Source organism: Carassius auratus, chromosome 9, assembly GCF_003368295.1.
Source record: "Carassius auratus strain Wakin chromosome 9, ASM336829v1, whole genome shotgun sequence".
Classification (NCBI taxonomy): domain Eukaryota; kingdom Metazoa; phylum Chordata; class Actinopteri; order Cypriniformes; family Cyprinidae; genus Carassius; species Carassius auratus.
Genome location: NC_039251.1, coordinates 20,514,024 through 20,533,490, shown reverse-complemented (window position 1 = coordinate 20,533,490; position 19,467 = coordinate 20,514,024). Strand labels below are relative to the sequence as shown.

Below are 19,467 nucleotides of genomic sequence, written 5' to 3'. Positions count from 1 at the left end.
ATTTGTGCAGGTCTTAAATGTTCTAAAGATCCTTGAATTTAATAATAATAAAAAAAACTCACTCAGACACACTTCATCATTAACCACTTGTTAACCATTTAGTAACATTTTCAGTATTTGTCCTCCAGCTGTCATACTTCAGTACATGCAATGACAATGGCCATTTTATCTAACGCAAACTGGTTGTCTGCACAGGCCCAAGATCACGCGTCTGGACTTTAAGAAAAGCAAACTCACCCTGGTGGTAGTGGAGGATGATGAACAGGTAATGCAGGAGACAGAAGAGGTAAAGACACATCTCAACATCACATGCATGCTCACATACAGGTTTATGCTAAAATGCAATGTAGCATGCAATTTTACAGTTAACATTTGATGTGAAGCATGTGTTTTTGTGCATCCCAGAAAAACTGCTTTTTTTTTTTTCTTTCTTTTTTTTAGTTTTGTATGTGCTCTTGCTGAGGCTTGTCATCTCTCCAGCTTGAGTTAATAAGTAACAGTCTCCCTTCAGGCATGCCTGGCCTCTGAAACACTTCACACTGTATAAAGCACTGAAGCTGTGAATTTGTGGACAGAGCTGCCCATCACTCTGTTACGTTTGAAACTACAATAACAATGTCAGTCATGGCATATGATGGTGTCAGACAGTCAGATAACATGTATTTTATGGGGCTTGTGCTTGGTGCACAGCAGTATGGGTTTCTGTTGAGTCTGGAAGTCTGTTCTAATTAATTCTGTTTAATTCATTACCCATCATCCGCATTAATTCATTCAGTTGACTGTGACCAGTAATCTGTTGTTTGTTGCAGAAAAGCGCACCCATATGATGTTATTAGTAGTCTCTGTCATGTATAAGATTGTACAAGTTCTCCTTTCATTTACATTTATATTTAGTAATTTAGCAGACTTCCAAATGAGGACAATATAAGCAATAAAAACCAACAAAAGAGCAGTGAGATGCTAGTGCTATAACAAGTCCCAGTTAGGCCAACGCAGTACACACAGCAAGGTTTATATATATATATAAGGGAATACGTTTTGTGTAGTGCTTCGTGTTTTCATTTCACCACTGAATGGGATCCTCATCTTGTGGAATACATGGCTACAGCAAGAACTGTTCCCACTCGTCTCGGCTGGACTCTCTGCAATCATCGCTGAAGAACTGGCTCAGCTTTTTCCGACGAGTGGGCATTGCATCCTCTTAATCGTTGGTGACGGCGGCTGCATCCGCACCACTCGCATCAAGAAAATGTTCTGATAATGTTCAAAAAAGTTTTTTCTTACTTCTCTCATGTTTTCATCGAGAAACCTGAGATGTTTGTGCCGAGGGTCTAGGGCAGATGCGAGAAGAGGAGTTTTCACTGCATTCTCCAAGTTAGCGGTGTTTATTCGTTGCTTGAGAGATGCCACAACAAGGTCACTTTCTGTGATCCTCCACGGAATATTTGAAATACTGTAGAAGACCGCGGTTCTTAGGGGCCGTTCACATATTATATATATATATATTGCGTCTTTTGCGCACTCAAGTTCGTTATTTCCAATGTAGGCGTGCGGTATGCACGCTTATAATGGAAGCGACGCGGCCGCGATGCGCACGGCACACGGTGCGACGCGCCCATTTTTTCCGCACCGCATCGAGTTAAAAACATCTCAACTCTTCAGAATGCTGCAAGCGCACCGTGGGTCATGTGACAAGAACTAACCATTCAGCTTCATCCTTTCCCATAACCACGTTGAAAGCTCATCCAAGATGAAGGAACAGCTGATCATAGCTGTATATGGATTGCCATTTTGAAATAAATTTAGTAGCAGAGCTACTGAAAACGATTTTTTTTTGTGCTGCAAATCCATTTATCCTTTGCTGAAATTTCCGCGTCTTAATGGAGAGAGCGCGTCATTGTTGCTTGGCAACGGCAGACGACTCATGAGCGCTTCTGGCCAAGCGCTTTGGAAAGAAGGAGAAAGCGGCGCGCATAGTGTTTTTTTTTTTTTTTTTTTTTTTTTTGCGAAATTCGATTATCATTTTTATTTATAGAATAATTAGAGCAGAACGAATATTCGAATGTTTGACTATCCGTGCACACCCCTAGGCCGGGTCCTGTTGGGCCTAACTTTTATGGCCGATTACAGCTCTAATTTACATAAGCAGTAACTGAAATTGCATTTTTTTTTAAAGGAATATATATATATATATATATATATATGTATATATATATGTATATATGTGTATGTGTATATGTAATTATTTTTTATTTTTTTTACCACATTGTACTGCCCTGTAAACATGCATAAGTCCTTTGTTCTGAAATTCTAGTTAGGACCCCCCACCCAGAAAATCATATAGTCTTAGTTGCATATATAGCTAAATGGCAGATTCGTTTTGGCAGTTTGGAAAAATTTGTGTACTCTTAAAGATAACTTTGTCTAGCAAAGTCAAATAAATGTCTGTTAATAATGTAATGAAGGTGTCACATTTCCCAGTGGTTAAGCCCAATATGTTCTTGATTTTAAAATTGTATGCCTTCTTTATTCCTTTTGTAACACCAGAGAACAAATTAGTAGTACATTGCTCATCCATTTTGACCTCTGTTGTAGGGGAAAGAACAGGAGCACACATTTGTTTTCCGCATGGACCATCCAAAAGCTTGCAAGCACCTGTGGAAGTGTGCCGTAGAGCACCATGCCTTCTTCCGCCTACGTGGCCCAGTCCAGAAGAGTTCAGCCCGCTCTGGGTTCATACGCATGGGCTCACGTTTCAGATACAGGTAAGTTTTTCTAGAGTTCATTAGTCATTCATCCTTCAAGAGTGGCATATAATAAAACGGTGGTAAAAAAAACCCTACAGACTTGGGAGAAACAAACTTAGCACACACTAATGGCTCGTGAATACAGTATGATATGCATTTATGTTTCATGGCAGTGCCCAACAAGCATTGTGGAGGCAAGTTTTGCATGACCAAGCACCACTAAAATCTATTTGAGATTACTTGGTTTTGTTGTAAGCAGTCACATAATGTTTCCTATCATATGGCAATTGTGTAATAATAATTTGCTGGATTTGATTTATTTGAATCTCTTAAAAGCTTTACATCTCTAATTTTGCATCTGCAGTGGCTTCGGTAGAGGCTGGTGTTCTCTTTTGATTTTGGTATAAATCCTTTCTAATCATGCCCAGTGGTCAGCTGAAAGTTATTTACTTTTTTCCTGGTTTGAGACAAGACCTCCTGTTTTTCATAGGTCCTCCTAACAATATCTTCTGCCAAGTTGTAAAAAAAAAGTCTAGTCTAGGCATTTCTCTGTGTGTGTGTGTGAGTGTGTGTGTTGGTTGTACTAACTATGGAACTGTATCTTATCTCCAGCTGCCAGCCTGGAGCTTTGACACTGTCCAGTTCAGCTCCCTATTGGCCAGGCTTTTTATTTGCCTGCACTTAATTTAGGACTTATCCTTGCTCCAGAACTAACCTATTTTTTTTTTACGTCAATGAATTCACTTATCTTTGATTTCCCCTGTGTGTGTCTCTTTTTGTTGTTGTTGTTGTTAAATTGTTTGCTAATGCTGGTTGGGCTGGTTATCATCCAAAGAACAGTGGCTTTTCTCTTTCAGAAAACATTAGACTTTCATTGCACTAAACCTGTAAAAGTAAATGCCTGCCGTCTTATCAAGTCAGCAGGGATTTATCAAGGTTTTTTATTAATGTTTATTTTATTTGTGGGAAGCGGGAAGACAGAATATCAGACAACTAAGGCCAACAAAGCTAGACGATCTTCCTCGTTTGAAAGAAGACCAAGTCGGCGTTACTCTAGAAGGACCATGCAGAACAGAGGTAAGAGAATCTGTCCTGTGTTGTCTTGGGGGATTAATATATATATATATATATGTATAATGGTAATTAGTTAATGGTAGTAATAAGTAATAAGTTAATAAGTAATGGTCCAATTAGTTACAGTGAACCAGTCATCACATAGTTGTGTTTTTTTTCCACCAGATATTTTTGTGCAGTCTTTTGTCCATTTTTTTCTACTTGCTACTAATTTTAATCTAATCACTTTTTGTTTTTAGTAACTCCTTTTTCAAATAGTTAACTTGCTTTAGTGCTTTGAGTCATTTTGAAGCCCCAACACTGATTCACTTCCATGTTCATTATTCTGTTGTTACTTCAGCTTTCTGATCTTACATAACAAAATGTGTATTTTTTGTTTCCTCGCAGGTCCTAACAAATTTTCAGAGTAAGTATTTTACATTTCTGCATTGTGCAATGAAATTCTTATGGCTCTCATATGTTGATGAGGTGACTTCCTGTTTCAACATAAGTCTTAAAGTATATGCCATTTGAAAGCACACAAACACATTGTTCAGAGCTGTTCAGAGCTTCTGTGGACTCAGTTGTGTCTTACCAGTAGCTTACCAGTGTATATTAGTTGCTATAGATGATGTATGTATAAATGATGAATGATTTTATGACCAGAGCCTTTTAGCCTTTGAGAGGTGCTTTACTACATTATTATTTTATAAGTACAATAATTGTAAAATCATTGTGCTTTACAGAGGTGCTTTCAAACAATTATTTTTATTTTGAGCTGTTTTAAGCATGATTTGAATGTAATATAAGTCATAGTGGTTCCCAACAACGTTCCTGGAGACCACCCCCCCCCCAACACTGCACAACTTGCATCTCTCCTTTGTCTTACAAACCCAATTCAGGTCTTGGAGTCTCTACTAATGAGCTGATGATCTGAATCAGGTGTGTTTGATTTAGGTGACAAGGAAAACAGTGTTTGGGGGCCTCCAGGAACGTGGTTGGGAACCACTTATATAAGACATTAAGTAATACTACTACTGTTTTTCATTCTTATTCCAGGGACAAAATGCATCACTAGTCTGTCAGCTCAAGCACATGTTGTCAGACTGAGTGTTCCACTTTAGTCTTAAAAGATTGTGATGCAGCTGGTGTTGATGTTTCAGACGTGAACAGCATCATGTGTAGGCACTTTTGTGGTGCTGATTTATGGGGAATTTTCAAGACTATAAGGAGTCTTGAAAATTCCCCATAAATCAGCACCACAAAAGTGGCTACACAATGCATGCACAATGCATAGTCACTAAATGACTAATGCATTACTGTATTAGTCACAGCATAAGTATTATTGTTTTACTCCTTGTATTTCTAAAGATCTGGTCACATGCTGAAATAACATCAGCAATGTCTTTGCTCATCATGATGTAGTGTTGGTTTGACTTGATCACATTTTCTGGTCACCTCTATAAGGACCATCTTTGTGCTGCCTACTAAAGTCAGTCAACAGTAGCTCATAAACCCTGTTATTTGTTTTAATATCACTTGCATTTTCTTCTCGTTCCACAGTAACCACAATAACGGAGTGAGCCCAAGATTAGAAACAAAGGTAAAACCTTCTTGCTGTTATACAAAAAATACTGATAATACCAGTAATAAGAAACTTCAGCGGTGCCATCACAGCAATAAATAATGTATTAAAATATATTACAATAGAAAATACTTATTTAAAATTTCACAAATATAAAAAATTTATAGTTTTTCATCAAATTAAATGCAGCCGTGGTGAGCATAAGAGACTAAAAGAAATGTCTTACACATCCCAAACTTTTGAAACAATTTCATGACACAATTTTAATAATATAAATAATTATATTATTAAAAATAAAAGAAACATGACCGCATACATTTGATCACCCCTTTGGTTATAACTATGAATGAGTCTGCAAGTTTATTACTTGGTGTATATACTGCTTATTTAGATCATTTGGTTTGAAAGGCTGTTTTGCTTTGAGTTTTTGCAGTACCTTAAAGCATCCCACATGCTTTTTTCCTCAGCCCTTCCAAACACGGCCTCCCTGGTCCGGTATGCCTGTGGTCAGCAGCCCACCCTCTGCACCAGGCCCTATGGAAATCGAAACCCTCCCCAGGAGCCCCGGAGGCAGCCAATCGGACAAGAGGAGGTGAGCTTCTCACAATTTTAATGCAATAAGACCTCTAAGCAGGTTAATCTGATTCCCTGCTGTTACTTCAGGCCCCCACACAGCCAGTTAACATCTCTTTGGCAGAGTGCAGCACTTGTATAAATGATATATTTGGGCTGTTGGATGCTGCTGCTGCTGTGTTGGTGAGCTGGTGTGAGGTTGTGGTGCTGGCTGGTGACTGGTGCTGAAGGTGCTTCATGCTGTTTAGCTTTGACGTTGAGCAGATGGCTGCTTCAGCACAGGAGAAAACGCCTGCTGGGCTGACAATAACAAACTCTCTCTTGACATGAAATGCCTTTCTCTCCTGCTCTCTTTTTTTCCCTCCTCGCTTTGCCTCCCAAGGGGTATTTTTGTGCTGTGCAGAGCTTTTCCTTAAACTTGAAATATTGAAATTAAATCAGACGGCGGTGTGGGATTATCGTGTCAGTGTTGGATATCTTGGTCTGTCTTATGAAAATGTGATCCTCGTTTCTTAATGTTATAGATCTTTTTTTGTCTAAACTTTGTTTTAGTCTGATGTTCTGAAACCCCAGTGGCCTTTTCATAAGGCAAGGTATGTACACTCCTGTTTTCAAGCCTTCATAGACTTGCTTCAACCAATCAGTGCATTCCTGAGGGGGTCTTTGTGATCGGCTTTGGATCAGTTATTTTTTCCTTTGGCTGGGCAAATCGGTATCTGCATTCTGCATCAGTTCTTGATTCTAGTCCAAACCATCCAACCCAATCAGTGGGGTAGAGCGGTGATCTCAGCTGGGTAAATTGAATAGTGGGGTATTACAGCAAGCTGAAATTGTCAACTTTCTGGTTTTGGTTTTGGCTTTGTGACTGTCCTGTCCTGTCCGGTCTTCTCCTTCATCAAAACTGAAAATAATACAGATAGTCTCAGTACTACACTAGTACCTTTCCTTGATGAGTTAAAGATGAAATCAACAGTCAGACAGTTGAACATCCCTTTCTGATGACCGTTTCTAACTTAACCAAACACACAACCCCCTGTCTAAACTAGTAAATAGACTTAAATACTTTAAAATTCCTCTTTTCTTGTCACCTTACATCTGTCTTACCATCTGCTTTCCCATGTCCTTGCTATTTTTTATAATAAAAGTAACAATTATTTTATCTAATTAATTTAATTTATTACTAGTAATTTTAAATAGGAATAATAATATTTAATTGGTATCATTAAAATATATAATTAATGGTAATAATTAATATTATTAGTAAAAATGTAAATTTTGCGTCACAATGATTAATACATGAATAGTAAGCTTTTAAAATAATTGTACAATGGCTGTACAACTGTTTTCAAACTAATTACACCATGAAAGAAGTCATTTTACTTTTATATTTAATGTTTCTTAATGAATTTTGCTAAATATAAAAATCACATTACATTTGTGTATCATTAACAATGCTCACAAAAAAAATTAATCTTACAGAATCTTCTAGAAAGTTCCTATTCTTGCAATATCATAACTGATAATATAAATATTTAATAAAATATTGATGCTACTTGAAAATAAATATTAAAGTAATAATTAGGGGTGTAAATCAAATGGTTCGTCATGATACGATATCGATTCTTATGCCCAGTGATGCGATGTTTGTATATTTAAAAAATGTCTATGATGCGATTACGATTTGATTTATATTGATTGATATATCGATATTTTGATTTTAAACAACCATCTACAGTTTTATTAAACAAATGCAACCAAAATATATAACATGAACATTTTATATGAAATTTTCACATTGTATACTTTAATTGGGACATTCACAAAAAAAAATATAAATAAAATAAAAAATAGACCTACACTGCATAGTCTTCATTGTATAAATTAAATATAGATTATATATTTGATGCTGCGAAGGTTATTTAGTCAAGAGCAGTGAGCACTTGTATTTTTCTTTGACGGCACTGGATTTATTATTGGTTTGCTTTCACTTTAAGAAACAAGCATGGATTTAAAGGAATTATTTGCATCCAATAAACGAATGCCTCCTTTCTAGATAAAATAATTTATTAAATAGTTTTTTTCAGTCTGGAACTTCTGCTCTGTCTAGCGACTCGGACAGTTAGCTAGTGAGAAGTCTACTACAAACTCATGTTATATTCAGTGCAGTTTTCTTACCAGGAAATGCCTTTCTTAAATGCATTCAAACTTAGCTCCCTCGAATTTTACCTCTTGTTTCGTCCTGTGATCTGCACTCTACCCTTTTTGACTTCTGCACCACAGACTCTCATGCTAACACCCCCCCCCACCACCTCCACTGACCCATCCAGGCTTCACTCCCCCCTCAATCCCATCACTGACACCAGCGTGACCAACAGGCACCTCCTCTCATACACGGATGCTTCCACAGCCCCTCCACCCCTGCATTCCTCAGATACAAACTGAGCTCCAGGGAACACTGGGATAAAAGGCATATTCTCTGACTGAGATCAAGCAAGACTACCTGGGCTAAAGTCTTCCCCTCTGAGACTGAAACCAGCCAGACAGATGAGATAACCTTCATGGAAGATGTACTTTCATTTTGAATGATTTGGACATTGTTTAACCAGCTTTGTCACCCAGGAAATATCCTGTTGGCATTTATTTGACATTTCAATTATGCCTTGATCATCATAACCACACTTTTGTTTAGGTCTAATGTACATTTAAAACAAAGATATAAGACGCTTTCCACAAATATGGTACATTAAGTTGGATATAAATCTCTTAAAAATGAAATATTTTAAAAAGATGTTGTTTGTCTTTCAAGAGGTCAAGCTAAATATTAATATGAGATTTAATTTTATTTTAACAATAAAGATTTAATATAAACATTTATAAAATAAAAACTAAAACACCAAAGTGGGCAACAGTCCTACCTAAGTTGGGACTTTTTGTTTAGTATGGACTATTTCCGATAAATGTAAAATTAATTTTCTTATTTGTGGAAAGTGCTATTATAATTATATCTTATTTCAGTATATCTTTGTGTGATCATTTGGTTATTTGGGCAATTAATAATTGTATCCATTTGACAATGTGTAGTGCAGTATACACTGTTTTTAGATTTGTCTACAGTACTATAACCAAAGGACATGTGCATCTTACATGGCTTTAAGACGTTTGATTAAAATTAACAAAAAGAAGCAACTCCCCATTGAATGTTTTAGTTTCTCTTTGGAGTTTTACTGTACATTTCTGTAAATTACAAACTTAGTCATGTTTTAAGGTGGAAGTTTTTTTTATACAGACACTGAATACTGGAAAGTGCAAAGTGGTTTTAGTCAGCATTGCAAAGAGTGACGTGTCCATTATTAAGTCTCCTTTAAAAGTCAATCTCATTCTAGTCATTTATGGAATGTGATTCTGTTCCCTCCCTCATTTTACTCAGGAAGGGAAGGAATACATTGCGTTTTGTGATTCTAGTACAGACATTACTAATGTGTGTGTGTGTGGTCTTTTAATCTACATCTAGTGCAATGTGTGTGGTCAGTTGGCATATGACTGTGTTAGATAATGGTCCAGTTCCTTTTGTGTTCTTCAGTAATGACTGTCTCTGCTCAATTTGTAAAGGCTTGATTATGCTGTTTGGGTTGTGCAATACATCATATATAGAAATACATATTCATTGCCCAACCATCGCCCATCATCCATCTGCTTTTGAGGAAACTATCTTTTAGGTTTTCTTTATTTTTATTTTTTTTAAGTTTAACATTGCTTATTTGAAATGTGATACTGTGCTGTAACTTGAGTCTTGGCCCGGCCTCAAGCATTTTTGTCCAGGTGAGTCACATTTGTCATTTATCTACCAATGTGGACCCTGTTCGAGCAGCATATACAGGGTTACATCCTGTAATTGACAGATGGTAATTAACTCTTTAATCCTTTCCAGTATGCCCTTGGTGACTGACCTCTTGGAGACAAGCGTAGATGAGGTTCTTCGAGCCCCTGTTCCCATGGTGACTGCAGAAGATGTGGGAGCAGGTGCTGCTCATACCACCGCCAGCACAGCCACAGAGGAGACCCTCTCTCTGACCGGTGAGATAATACATCACAGATACAGTGGGATGCACTGGCAGAAATGTTTGTTTTATGCAAGTGTTCGTCTTGCATATTTAATTTATTTTTGTGATAATTACATTAATTTATTTGTTCACAACAATTATAACAAAATCCAAACTGAAACGCAAAAAGTTTTTGTATTTTTAAGTCTGCTTCAAGAATACTCCACTTCAGAATAATAAATAAAACCAAATACACTACCGTTCAAAAGTTTGGAGGCAGTCGGCATTAAGGTTTTATTTATTTTTGTAAATAAATGAATACTTTTATTTAGCAAAGAGGCTTTAAACGGAACACAGATGACAATTAGGACTTTCATAAAATAATTCTATAAAAATGTATTATGATTTCCACAAAATTAATAGGCAGCTCAACTGTTTTCAACATTGATAAGTTATGTTTCCTGAGCACTAAATCATTTTAGTTGAATGGTTTTAAATGATCATGTGACACTGACGACTAAAGTAATGACTGCTAAAAAGTCAGCTTTGTATCACAGGAATAAATTACATGTTAAAATGTATTCAAATGGAGAACAGTTGTTTTAAATAGTAATAATATTTCACAACGGTGCTTAATTTACTTTGTTTTGATCCCAATAAATGTATTATCTCTTTAATTTAAAATAATACATATAAAAAAATACATCTGCATGCTTTTATAAAACAAAGTACAACTTGCATTATTTTACTTAATCTATTATTTGATTATTGTCTCTATAGTTATTTTCATGCTCTGCCTATCTATTGTGTGAGCTGATTATGTCCACAGTGAACCTGTTTTAACCCCCACACATGCAGATGTGTTTCCATCTGTCTTGTCTGACCTCTCATTGTTTAATGATGCTCTCTGAATATGTTCTCGTCCACAGAGGCTGCAGCTCGGCTCAAGCAACTAGAGATTGAAAACACTCCAGTGTCTGCTCCAGCCAGAACAAACGTTAACCTCATCATGAACAACCAGGTCAGTTCCGCCATCCAAAAAACCCACACATGTACACGGAGAACAAAGCTTCTATGTCCCCACTCCACACACCGCATCTTGAAACACAAGGAGCAGAGCTTGTGTTGGCTGCAGTGCCACACTAACTTCAGGATGTAATTTAGATTAAATGTGAATAGTGAAGGTGATTACTCATGGTATTACAGCAGTCATTGATCTCTATATCTTGTCCAGCTCAGTGCCATGTAAGGTATTATGCTATAAAGAGCATATGAGCATATATGATGATTATTTCAGCCAGGACTGTTTATTTAAGCAAAGAGACAGAAATACAATGCAAACAAATTCATAATAGGAACACTTGCTTTGGTTTGTGTGCAGGAGGAAGTTGCGAAACTGACAGAGAAAAGTTTGAATAGCGAGGGCAGCAGTCCTGTCCTGAACCAGCTCAGATGTCCTGAGGAGCTCAAGAGCAACATCCTGAAAGCTCAGGCAGAAGCAGCCCTCAAGGTATTCAAGCACTATCATAGGCCCCATTTACACCTGATGATAATGTTTATCTCCACTCAGACAGTTGGCTGCTTGTCTTCCTCAAAGGAAGAGATTTAATGTCTACATACATTGTTTACGACCTCAACGTGTTATGCATAAAGTTCTTATATATGTTCTGTAAATCGTCATCTCTTTGTTTAGGATTCTAGAGATGAGTTTGGGACTGACTCCAGACAAGAACTGTAACCTGCAGGAGGCAGCAGCCAGGTATGATGTACAGTACACTATATTGCCAAAAGTATTGGGACATGCCTTTCTAATAAACAGGTTTGACTACTTGTGTAATTCCCATGAGTACAAATCTTAGGGTGTATTCACACTGGGAATGTTGGCTAGTTCACTTGTTTTGGTCCGGACCAATGTTGATTTCTTTTGTTTGGTGCGGTTTCGCTTTCACACTGCTCTTTTTGCAAGTGAACCAGAAATTGTAAACAAAACAACAATGTGCTAAGGTCATCCATTCATTCAACTATACCAGAGTTTGTTTGGAATTGGGCCGAGATCACTTCTTCAGCTGGGTCTCGGTACGGTTGTTTGGTCCGCACCTGAGTGCGATTGCTGTATCACACCTGCCCAAAAGATCCATACCAAAGGGGGAAACGAACTGGAGTTCAATTCAATCAAACCGAACAAGACAGGTGTGCATACACCCTTAATGCTAAGGCATATAGTGTTATTCTAGGGAATCGTGTGCTAATTTTATAGCAGCTGTTTGGACAGGACACTTTTACATTTACATTTTTGTCATTTTGCAAATGCTTTTATCTAAAGCGACTTACAGTTGGGGGCTACATAAATGCACCGGTTGACCGGCCATACATCGGAACCGGCGGTTTTTGCTCAAAATACGCGATCGGCAATCGGCCGATTTTTCCGGAAGTTCGCTCGGGTGCAAAGACTACATTGTAAGCGTTCGCTATGTCATTTGTGTGGAAGAGTATTTCGAAATCTGTGCGCAGGACACGGGCAGCCGATCAGTACTGGAAATGCAGAGCTTCATGTCTGAGGCACAGACAGCAGGAAGCAATCAGCCGCTGGTGTACTGACGCACAAATAAGAGTCCCTTTCCTGCGCGCACTAAAGCTGCGCGAGCATATACTGTACCGGTCCGCGACTCCGCGCCCTGAATATGGGTAGACCGTGAAGAGATGTTCAGCTCAACTTCTCATGTGTTGGATGATAAACGAAACGGACTAAACTGTGAAAAAACTTTTTTTTTTTTTTATTAGAACTTGCACACACATTTGAAAAGCCAGAAATAAACGTCAGTTCTGCATTAGGATGATTATTTTTTTATTTTACCTTAAAATTACATAGACTTAATTTAATTTAAAAATCAGTTGATGTAGTACACTGAAAAAAAAAGTGTTTCATTCATCCAATTAAAACATTTTAGGGTAATGATTCACATATATATATATAAAAAATGAAAAGAAAATAATATATATATATATATATATATATATATATATATATATATATATATATATATATATAATATTATTATTATTATTATTATTATTATTTTTTTTTTTATTTTTTTTACTTGAGCCAATAAGTTATTTATTTTTCACTGGCTCAAGTAAAAAATTTTAGATTTGAATCATTACCCTAATTTTTTTTTTTTTTTATTGGATGAATGAAACACTTTGCATCTTTGTTTTATTCGCACCAACATAATTTTATTTTAACATTTTGGAAAATGTATTTATATAGCATACTTTTATTTAGTCTCACTGGTAAAGAGCTTTTTTTTATTTAAAACCAAATTTAAAAACTAAAATACTGAATGCTGATTAAGAAACATCTTATTGAATGTGTGTTGATTGTGTTGTTTGGATTGTAGAACTATGCAGTTGTTGCCTTTAATTTCACATGGTTACAGTTAAACTTTATTTAAGGCCAGTTCTCTGTAGTTTCAACCCAATTTAAAAGCAAAAGCTAAATGCTGATGTCTGTACCATCTATGTTTGTATTAAATGTAGGCTACTTACTGTGCAGTAACTGCCTTTAATTTCAGATGGTTACGGTTATTGTTTTCAATAGCCAAAAGCAAGTTTGGCCTATTAAATACCAAATATCTTGTTTATGCACACTTTCCTTTTTTCTTGTTTGTTGTTTAAAAGAAAAAAAAAAGTCGGAAATCGTTATCGAATTGGCCGGTTTGTAAAATCGGAATCGGCCATGAAAAATCATGATCGGTGCATCCCTAATTCCGGGTAGTGGTAGGAAGATCATTCCACCAGCCAGGAATAAGGAATGAGAATGTTCTGGAAAGTGATTTTGAGCCTTTCTGTGATGGTACCACAGGGCGTCACTTGATAGCTGATCTCGGACTCCTGGAGGGGATGTAGATTCATTTAAGTGAATGGAAGTAGGTGGGTGCTCAGCCTGTGGCTGTTCTATATGCAAGCATCAATGTCTCGAACTTGATGCGAGCCGCAACCAGTAGCCAGTGCAAGGATATAAAGAGAGGTGTAACATGAGCTCTTTTTTTGGGATCGTATAAGACCAGTCGTGCCACTGCATTCTGAATCATTTGTAGAGGTTTGATAGTGCTTGATGGAAGTCCAGCCAGAAGAGTATTGCAGTAGTCCAGGGCCTGGTCAAGAAGTTATGCAACATGCTCCGTTAGAAATTTGTAATTCCTAATTCCATCTGAGCAGCTCTGGTGTGACTTTAAATGCAGACTTTAAGCCAAAAACTCATCACCAAACCCCAATGACTTGTACAAAAACTACATGGACAAAAATATTGGGACACCCCCTTCATTGGAACAGAAAAGGGCATTTCCAAAACTGTGGCAACAAATATGTAGACATATATCATTGCATGCTTGAATATTTAGATTTGTACTCATGGAAATTACTAAAGTAGTCAAACCTTTTTATTTGAAGGGGTGTCCAATTCTTTTGGCAATATAGTGTATTTGTCTTGCTATAACATTTGGGCACAAACATTTACATTGTTACATAGTTATTTAAAATAATTTTTTAATAATGAAAAGATGGTGGGTGGTAATGCCTGTCTGTCTCTCTATCAGACTGATGGGTCGTGGGGGGCGTATGGGAAGCACATCCTCCCTGCCAGTGAGTGGGAGAGCGGAGCGCCAGGAGTCCTGGGACCTGCTCAAGCAGCCTGGCCTGCTGCCCCGCTCTACCTGCAGGTGAGTCCACAGCACACGAAACCTACTCCAAGTACAGCGAGAAGATTGTACTACAAAGAAGAATTGCTTTGTTGTTTGAGTGTGTGGATTTAGACACAGTAGGGCCATGTGAGTGCGCCTGTGGGCCTGTAATCCTCCTGGGACAGAGTCTGAGGCAGTGGAGCGCAAGCAGACAGGCAGAAACTGGGGCACACCCAGATTAAAGGGGCCACCTGGTCCTACCATCAACAAGCCAGGACTTGTTTTATTTCTTTAAACAGTATATGATCTTAGACTACAATTCAAAAGTCTGGAGTCATGTTTTTTTATTCAGCAAGGATTCATATATTGATGAGAGAGAGAGTAAATACATTTAACTGTTACAAAAGATTTTTATTTCAAATAAATGCTATTCTTTTTAAATAATAAATTGACACAAATATTAAGCAGCATGTTAAGATATGTTAAAGAATTAAATCTTTTATGCTGTTATTTATTTAATTTTTTATGATTAACCAAATAATTTATCCTGCCATATCTGTCCTGTTCACTCCAATCTTGTGGGAAATGATTGAAATAAGTAAATTAAACAAAACAAGCCTTTATTTTGGCCCTTTTTGTTTCATTGCAACATTGAATTTTACATTACTGTGTGAGGATTTGTGCAAAAAACAAGACAGTGCTACAATGTGACACAATATAAAGCTACAAAAGTTTCATCATTGATAATCAGCAGTAATAAGATGTTTCTTGAGCACTAAATCAGCATATTAGAATTATTTCTGAAGGATCATGTGACACTTGAGTAATGACTGCTGATAATTCAGCTTTCCCGTCACAGGAATTATGGCTGCTGAATGTGCATTTTGCACTTTAAAATATTAAAATAGACAACAGTTTGTAATAATATTATTGTTTTTTACTGGTGTTTTTGATCAAATAAATCCAACCTTGGTAATCAAGACATACTTGCTGTCCATTTCCAACCCCCTTTTTAACTTTTTAACAGTAGTGTATGTTAACTAGTAAGAATGTTTCCAAAGAGGTTGAACAAATTTGCTTCCGTTGCTACTTTTAAAATAAATTATAAATTATTTCATTTTTCTAATTGACAGCATTTCACAGATCATGCGAGTAAACTGATTCTATTATTAAGGCCGGCACATTTCTTAATGTAGCCAGTGATTAAAAGCTCACTGTTGCCATCTAGTGTCAACTGTTGATGTGTAGTTACAGATGGGACATATGGCTGTGGTCTGACTGGAAAGATGTTCTTAGGTAACCACATGTACTTATGCCACAGATTGACTGCCCGATTATCTGTGTACACTGACCTGCAACCATTCAGCTCCGATAGTCACATGATATAGGAAACACATGTCAAATACGTGTCTTGATGTGTAAGCTTTTATTTTTCTGTTTAACATCACATTTACAATTAGATGTCTGTAGAATCAAATAAACATCATGTGATTGATAGTTGAAATTATATTCAGTATGAAAATGAGGTAATATGGAAAGGAACCAAAGATTAAATTATAATTCACTACTGATGCCTACATCAGATGCTCAATTTATAGACACCAAAATGATGGGTTTTATTCACAGGGAAAACACATACTGGCAAAATCATCTGCCAAATGTTTAAATAATTAGTACCTTTACAATGGTACGCATTTTGTCAGGACTCTCTGGAAGGCTGCTCTGTTCTGGTGGGAAGCCGTCCAGAGTGTGTGCACACACTCAAACCTATAATTTAACAGTAATCAAAAAGTGACCCCAAGTCATTTCCTCAAACACGTCATAAGAGGTGTTCATAAGGTTTCATTCAAGGGTGATCAGTGTGATTTCCTGTGTGATTTCCTTTGAATGAACAGTAATGAATAGCTTGAGACATTGTTTTTTCAATGTCCTTTCCTCATTTCCAGTGCTTAAAATCAAAAGGTTTGTGTCCAGAGCTCTTTTCAGACATGCTCCATCACTATTAAAATGATCTGAATAGTTTTTTTTCTTTCGGTCAGGAATGAGGAATGAAAACATTTCCATCTACAGCTACAGCCACCATTGTTTTAACATGTATAGCAGCTTGAAGATTCAGTCAGGAAAAAAGACTGGAAGCGCATTATGTTCATGAGAGTGCTCATTCAGTTTATTGTCTGTCCTCAGCCTGGAAGAGAAGGCAGATGACTTTATCTCTTCTGTGCCGCTTCTGTCATCGGATCCAGTGAATGAAGCCCAGTCATCCAAGGTAACAGAAGTGGCTTAATGCCATTCCAGCTGCTGGCACACTGTAACAAGAGTCCACAGCAGCTGTCAATATATACACTATCATTTACTTACTCACCACTGAAACATGCTCTCCTTTACAGGGAAAATAAATCCAGCATAACATCACTTTTATTTTCTTTGGCTGTCAGACATTCATAATGGTGTGTTGAGGTTCCGCTGATTACTCAGTGGTTCATCAGGATTGCCAATACAGTACTGCAGGCATGACATCCCTAGTTAACATCCTCCTAGTTCCCTCGACAAAAAGCCAAGAGGAATTATTCCCTTTGCTTTTGGATTATTGCAGAAAGATATGTGACCAATACATTTTTATGGTACTTAAATGTTTATCTTGGTAATCTTCAAAATGACCACAAATTTTGAAGCCTAAATACAATTATTACCCTAGTTGACTACTGTATTTATTTTGTTATAGAATAAAACGTGGTTGACCTTTTGTCAACCATAGACCTCACCTCAGGCATATAACCAAAACCCCATTGATTTAGGGATGATGGAACTCAAAGTGCACTTATTGCTGCGTTTCAGGATTTATTCCTGCAACCCAAAACTATTATGACTATAATATTTAAAGTTAATGAAACCATAAAAAAAAAAAAAGAAGAAACGTGAGGGTGGGTTCTTTGGACTTGGGCCACTTTGCGTTCACCTCACAATGCCACATTTACTGTTTGCTTATATTTTTATCAATTTATGTTAAATGCGCTCCCTTTTTGTCTCTGTTAAAGGTTTTGGTTTTCAAATAATTACAAAAGCATCACTTTTTGTGATGACTTGCTGGCATTGACACATCCTGCAGGAACTGCAGATCTACAGTAGTCATTAAATGCGCTGTTGGTTGGCATACGCTTTAGAGCATGTGGCTTTTTACAATGCAGGTCAAAGTTCAGGATCCTGAGCCGCTGACAGCCCCTCTGACTGATAACCTGATAGACTTCACAGACCCCATCCCTGTAGTAAGTTCAGCACTGCAGCTCACGATATGCTTGTAATGCTTGTAGTAAGCAAACGTTTGGCTCTATAATTGACTGTATGGCACAACAATGCCTGTTCTCTTCAGATGTTTTCACATCGTTGAAGTATTAATATTCTATAATTTTTCTTTATTTTTTTTGACATAGGTGCCAGCTCCCAAACCCACAATTACTCCTCGATGGATCATTCCAGCTTCTGCAAATATAGTGAGTTGACCTCTTGAATTATTCAGATGAAGATATTACATGAAGAAAAAATCTGATATTGGATTGATTGCATATTCTGAATATGATAGATCTAGAATGAGTACCTCCAACCGACTGTAGATTTTTAGCAGTTTTCCTGGTGAGGTCTCCAGACACCGATCCATGCATCACTGTAGAACAACAGCTACTTTATCAAAGCGTTCGCACAGAGATGCCTCTTCATATTTCTCTGCAGCTCTGTAGATGCACTCTGTAGATGTATAGATTTAGAAGAAGCTTTCATATTGCAGCAGATGATGTTGATGCACTATCAAGTCACACGTTCAGTGGCGTGTACATTTTCATTACCCTCACTTCTCACATTTCTAGTAGTAGATTTAGTGACTGACTGCCCCCCTGCTTCCTCTCTCGCCTCTAACAGACTGGCACCTTTACTAATGGCCTTCCTTGACTGTACAGCAAAGATGTCATCATCTCACCATCCTGAAGGGGCCACTATCTCCTCACTCCCCCATCTCTCACACACTCACAATGTGATTGCCACAAGGTTTGTTTCATCCCTGCTCCATTACTTTTCTCTGCTCTGTTGAGGACTGTTGTCCTACTACTTTCCTAAGCAATCAGATTTACCATTTTCAGCTTGGTAGATGATAAAAACCAAGAGGAGTCATGCTGTAATTTCACCATTTTGTGGGTGTTTCTCTACTGAGAGCCACTTGAAAGTAGTGTATTCAATTAGATCTACTAGATCTCAAAAGTTTGGGGTCAGTAAGATTTGTTTAATGTTTTGATCTCATTCGTATGCTCACCTAGATTGTATTTGTTTGAAAAAAAAAAAAAAAACAGGAATACAGTGAAATATTGTTACTTAGCTATTTTAAAAGTTTTTTTATTCATGTGACAGCAAAGCTGAATTTTAAGCATCATTACAGTTTTCAATTGCGCATAATCCTTCCAAATATGCTGATTTGGTGTTCAATAAACATTTCTTATAATTGCTGTAGGTTCTCTGATGAATAGAATGAATGGGAACAGTTTTTAAAATAGAAACCTTTCGTAACATTATGAATATATTTACTCATTTTTCAGTCATTTTGGATAAATTTAATGCCACCTTGCTTTGAATAAAGTATTTTCTTAAATAAAAATCATACTGACCCCAAACATTTTAACAATGTGTTTTTGCATGCGACATACTGTATCAATTGCAAACAAAACTAAGTTTTAGTGCACCAGAAATTGCTTTAACTTCAAACACTGAAGAATTGTTCAAGTTTGTTCTTTTATTTAGCTTCTGATTGT

At 37.0% G+C, this 19,467-nt stretch overlaps 1 protein-coding gene across 1 annotated transcript in view; it reads left to right on the top strand.

Annotated features, from left to right (window-relative positions):
• Positions 1-19,467, top strand: part of LOC113108680 (band 4.1-like protein 5) — a 33,936-nt gene that overhangs the window by 13,012 nt on the left and 1,457 nt on the right. Inside the window, 17 exon segments of the mRNA XM_026271955.1 lie at positions 196-265; positions 2,596-2,765; positions 3,718-3,824; positions 4,209-4,227; positions 5,364-5,403; positions 5,853-5,977; positions 9,887-10,032; positions 10,928-11,019; positions 11,380-11,508; positions 11,692-11,706; positions 11,708-11,757; positions 14,594-14,716; positions 16,862-16,943; positions 17,863-17,940; positions 18,106-18,165; positions 18,587-18,610; positions 18,612-18,712. Coding sequence (XP_026127740.1) covers positions 196-265; positions 2,596-2,765; positions 3,718-3,824; positions 4,209-4,227; positions 5,364-5,403; positions 5,853-5,977; positions 9,887-10,032; positions 10,928-11,019; positions 11,380-11,508; positions 11,692-11,706; positions 11,708-11,757; positions 14,594-14,716; positions 16,862-16,943; positions 17,863-17,940; positions 18,106-18,165; positions 18,587-18,610; positions 18,612-18,712 — 1,431 coding nt within the window.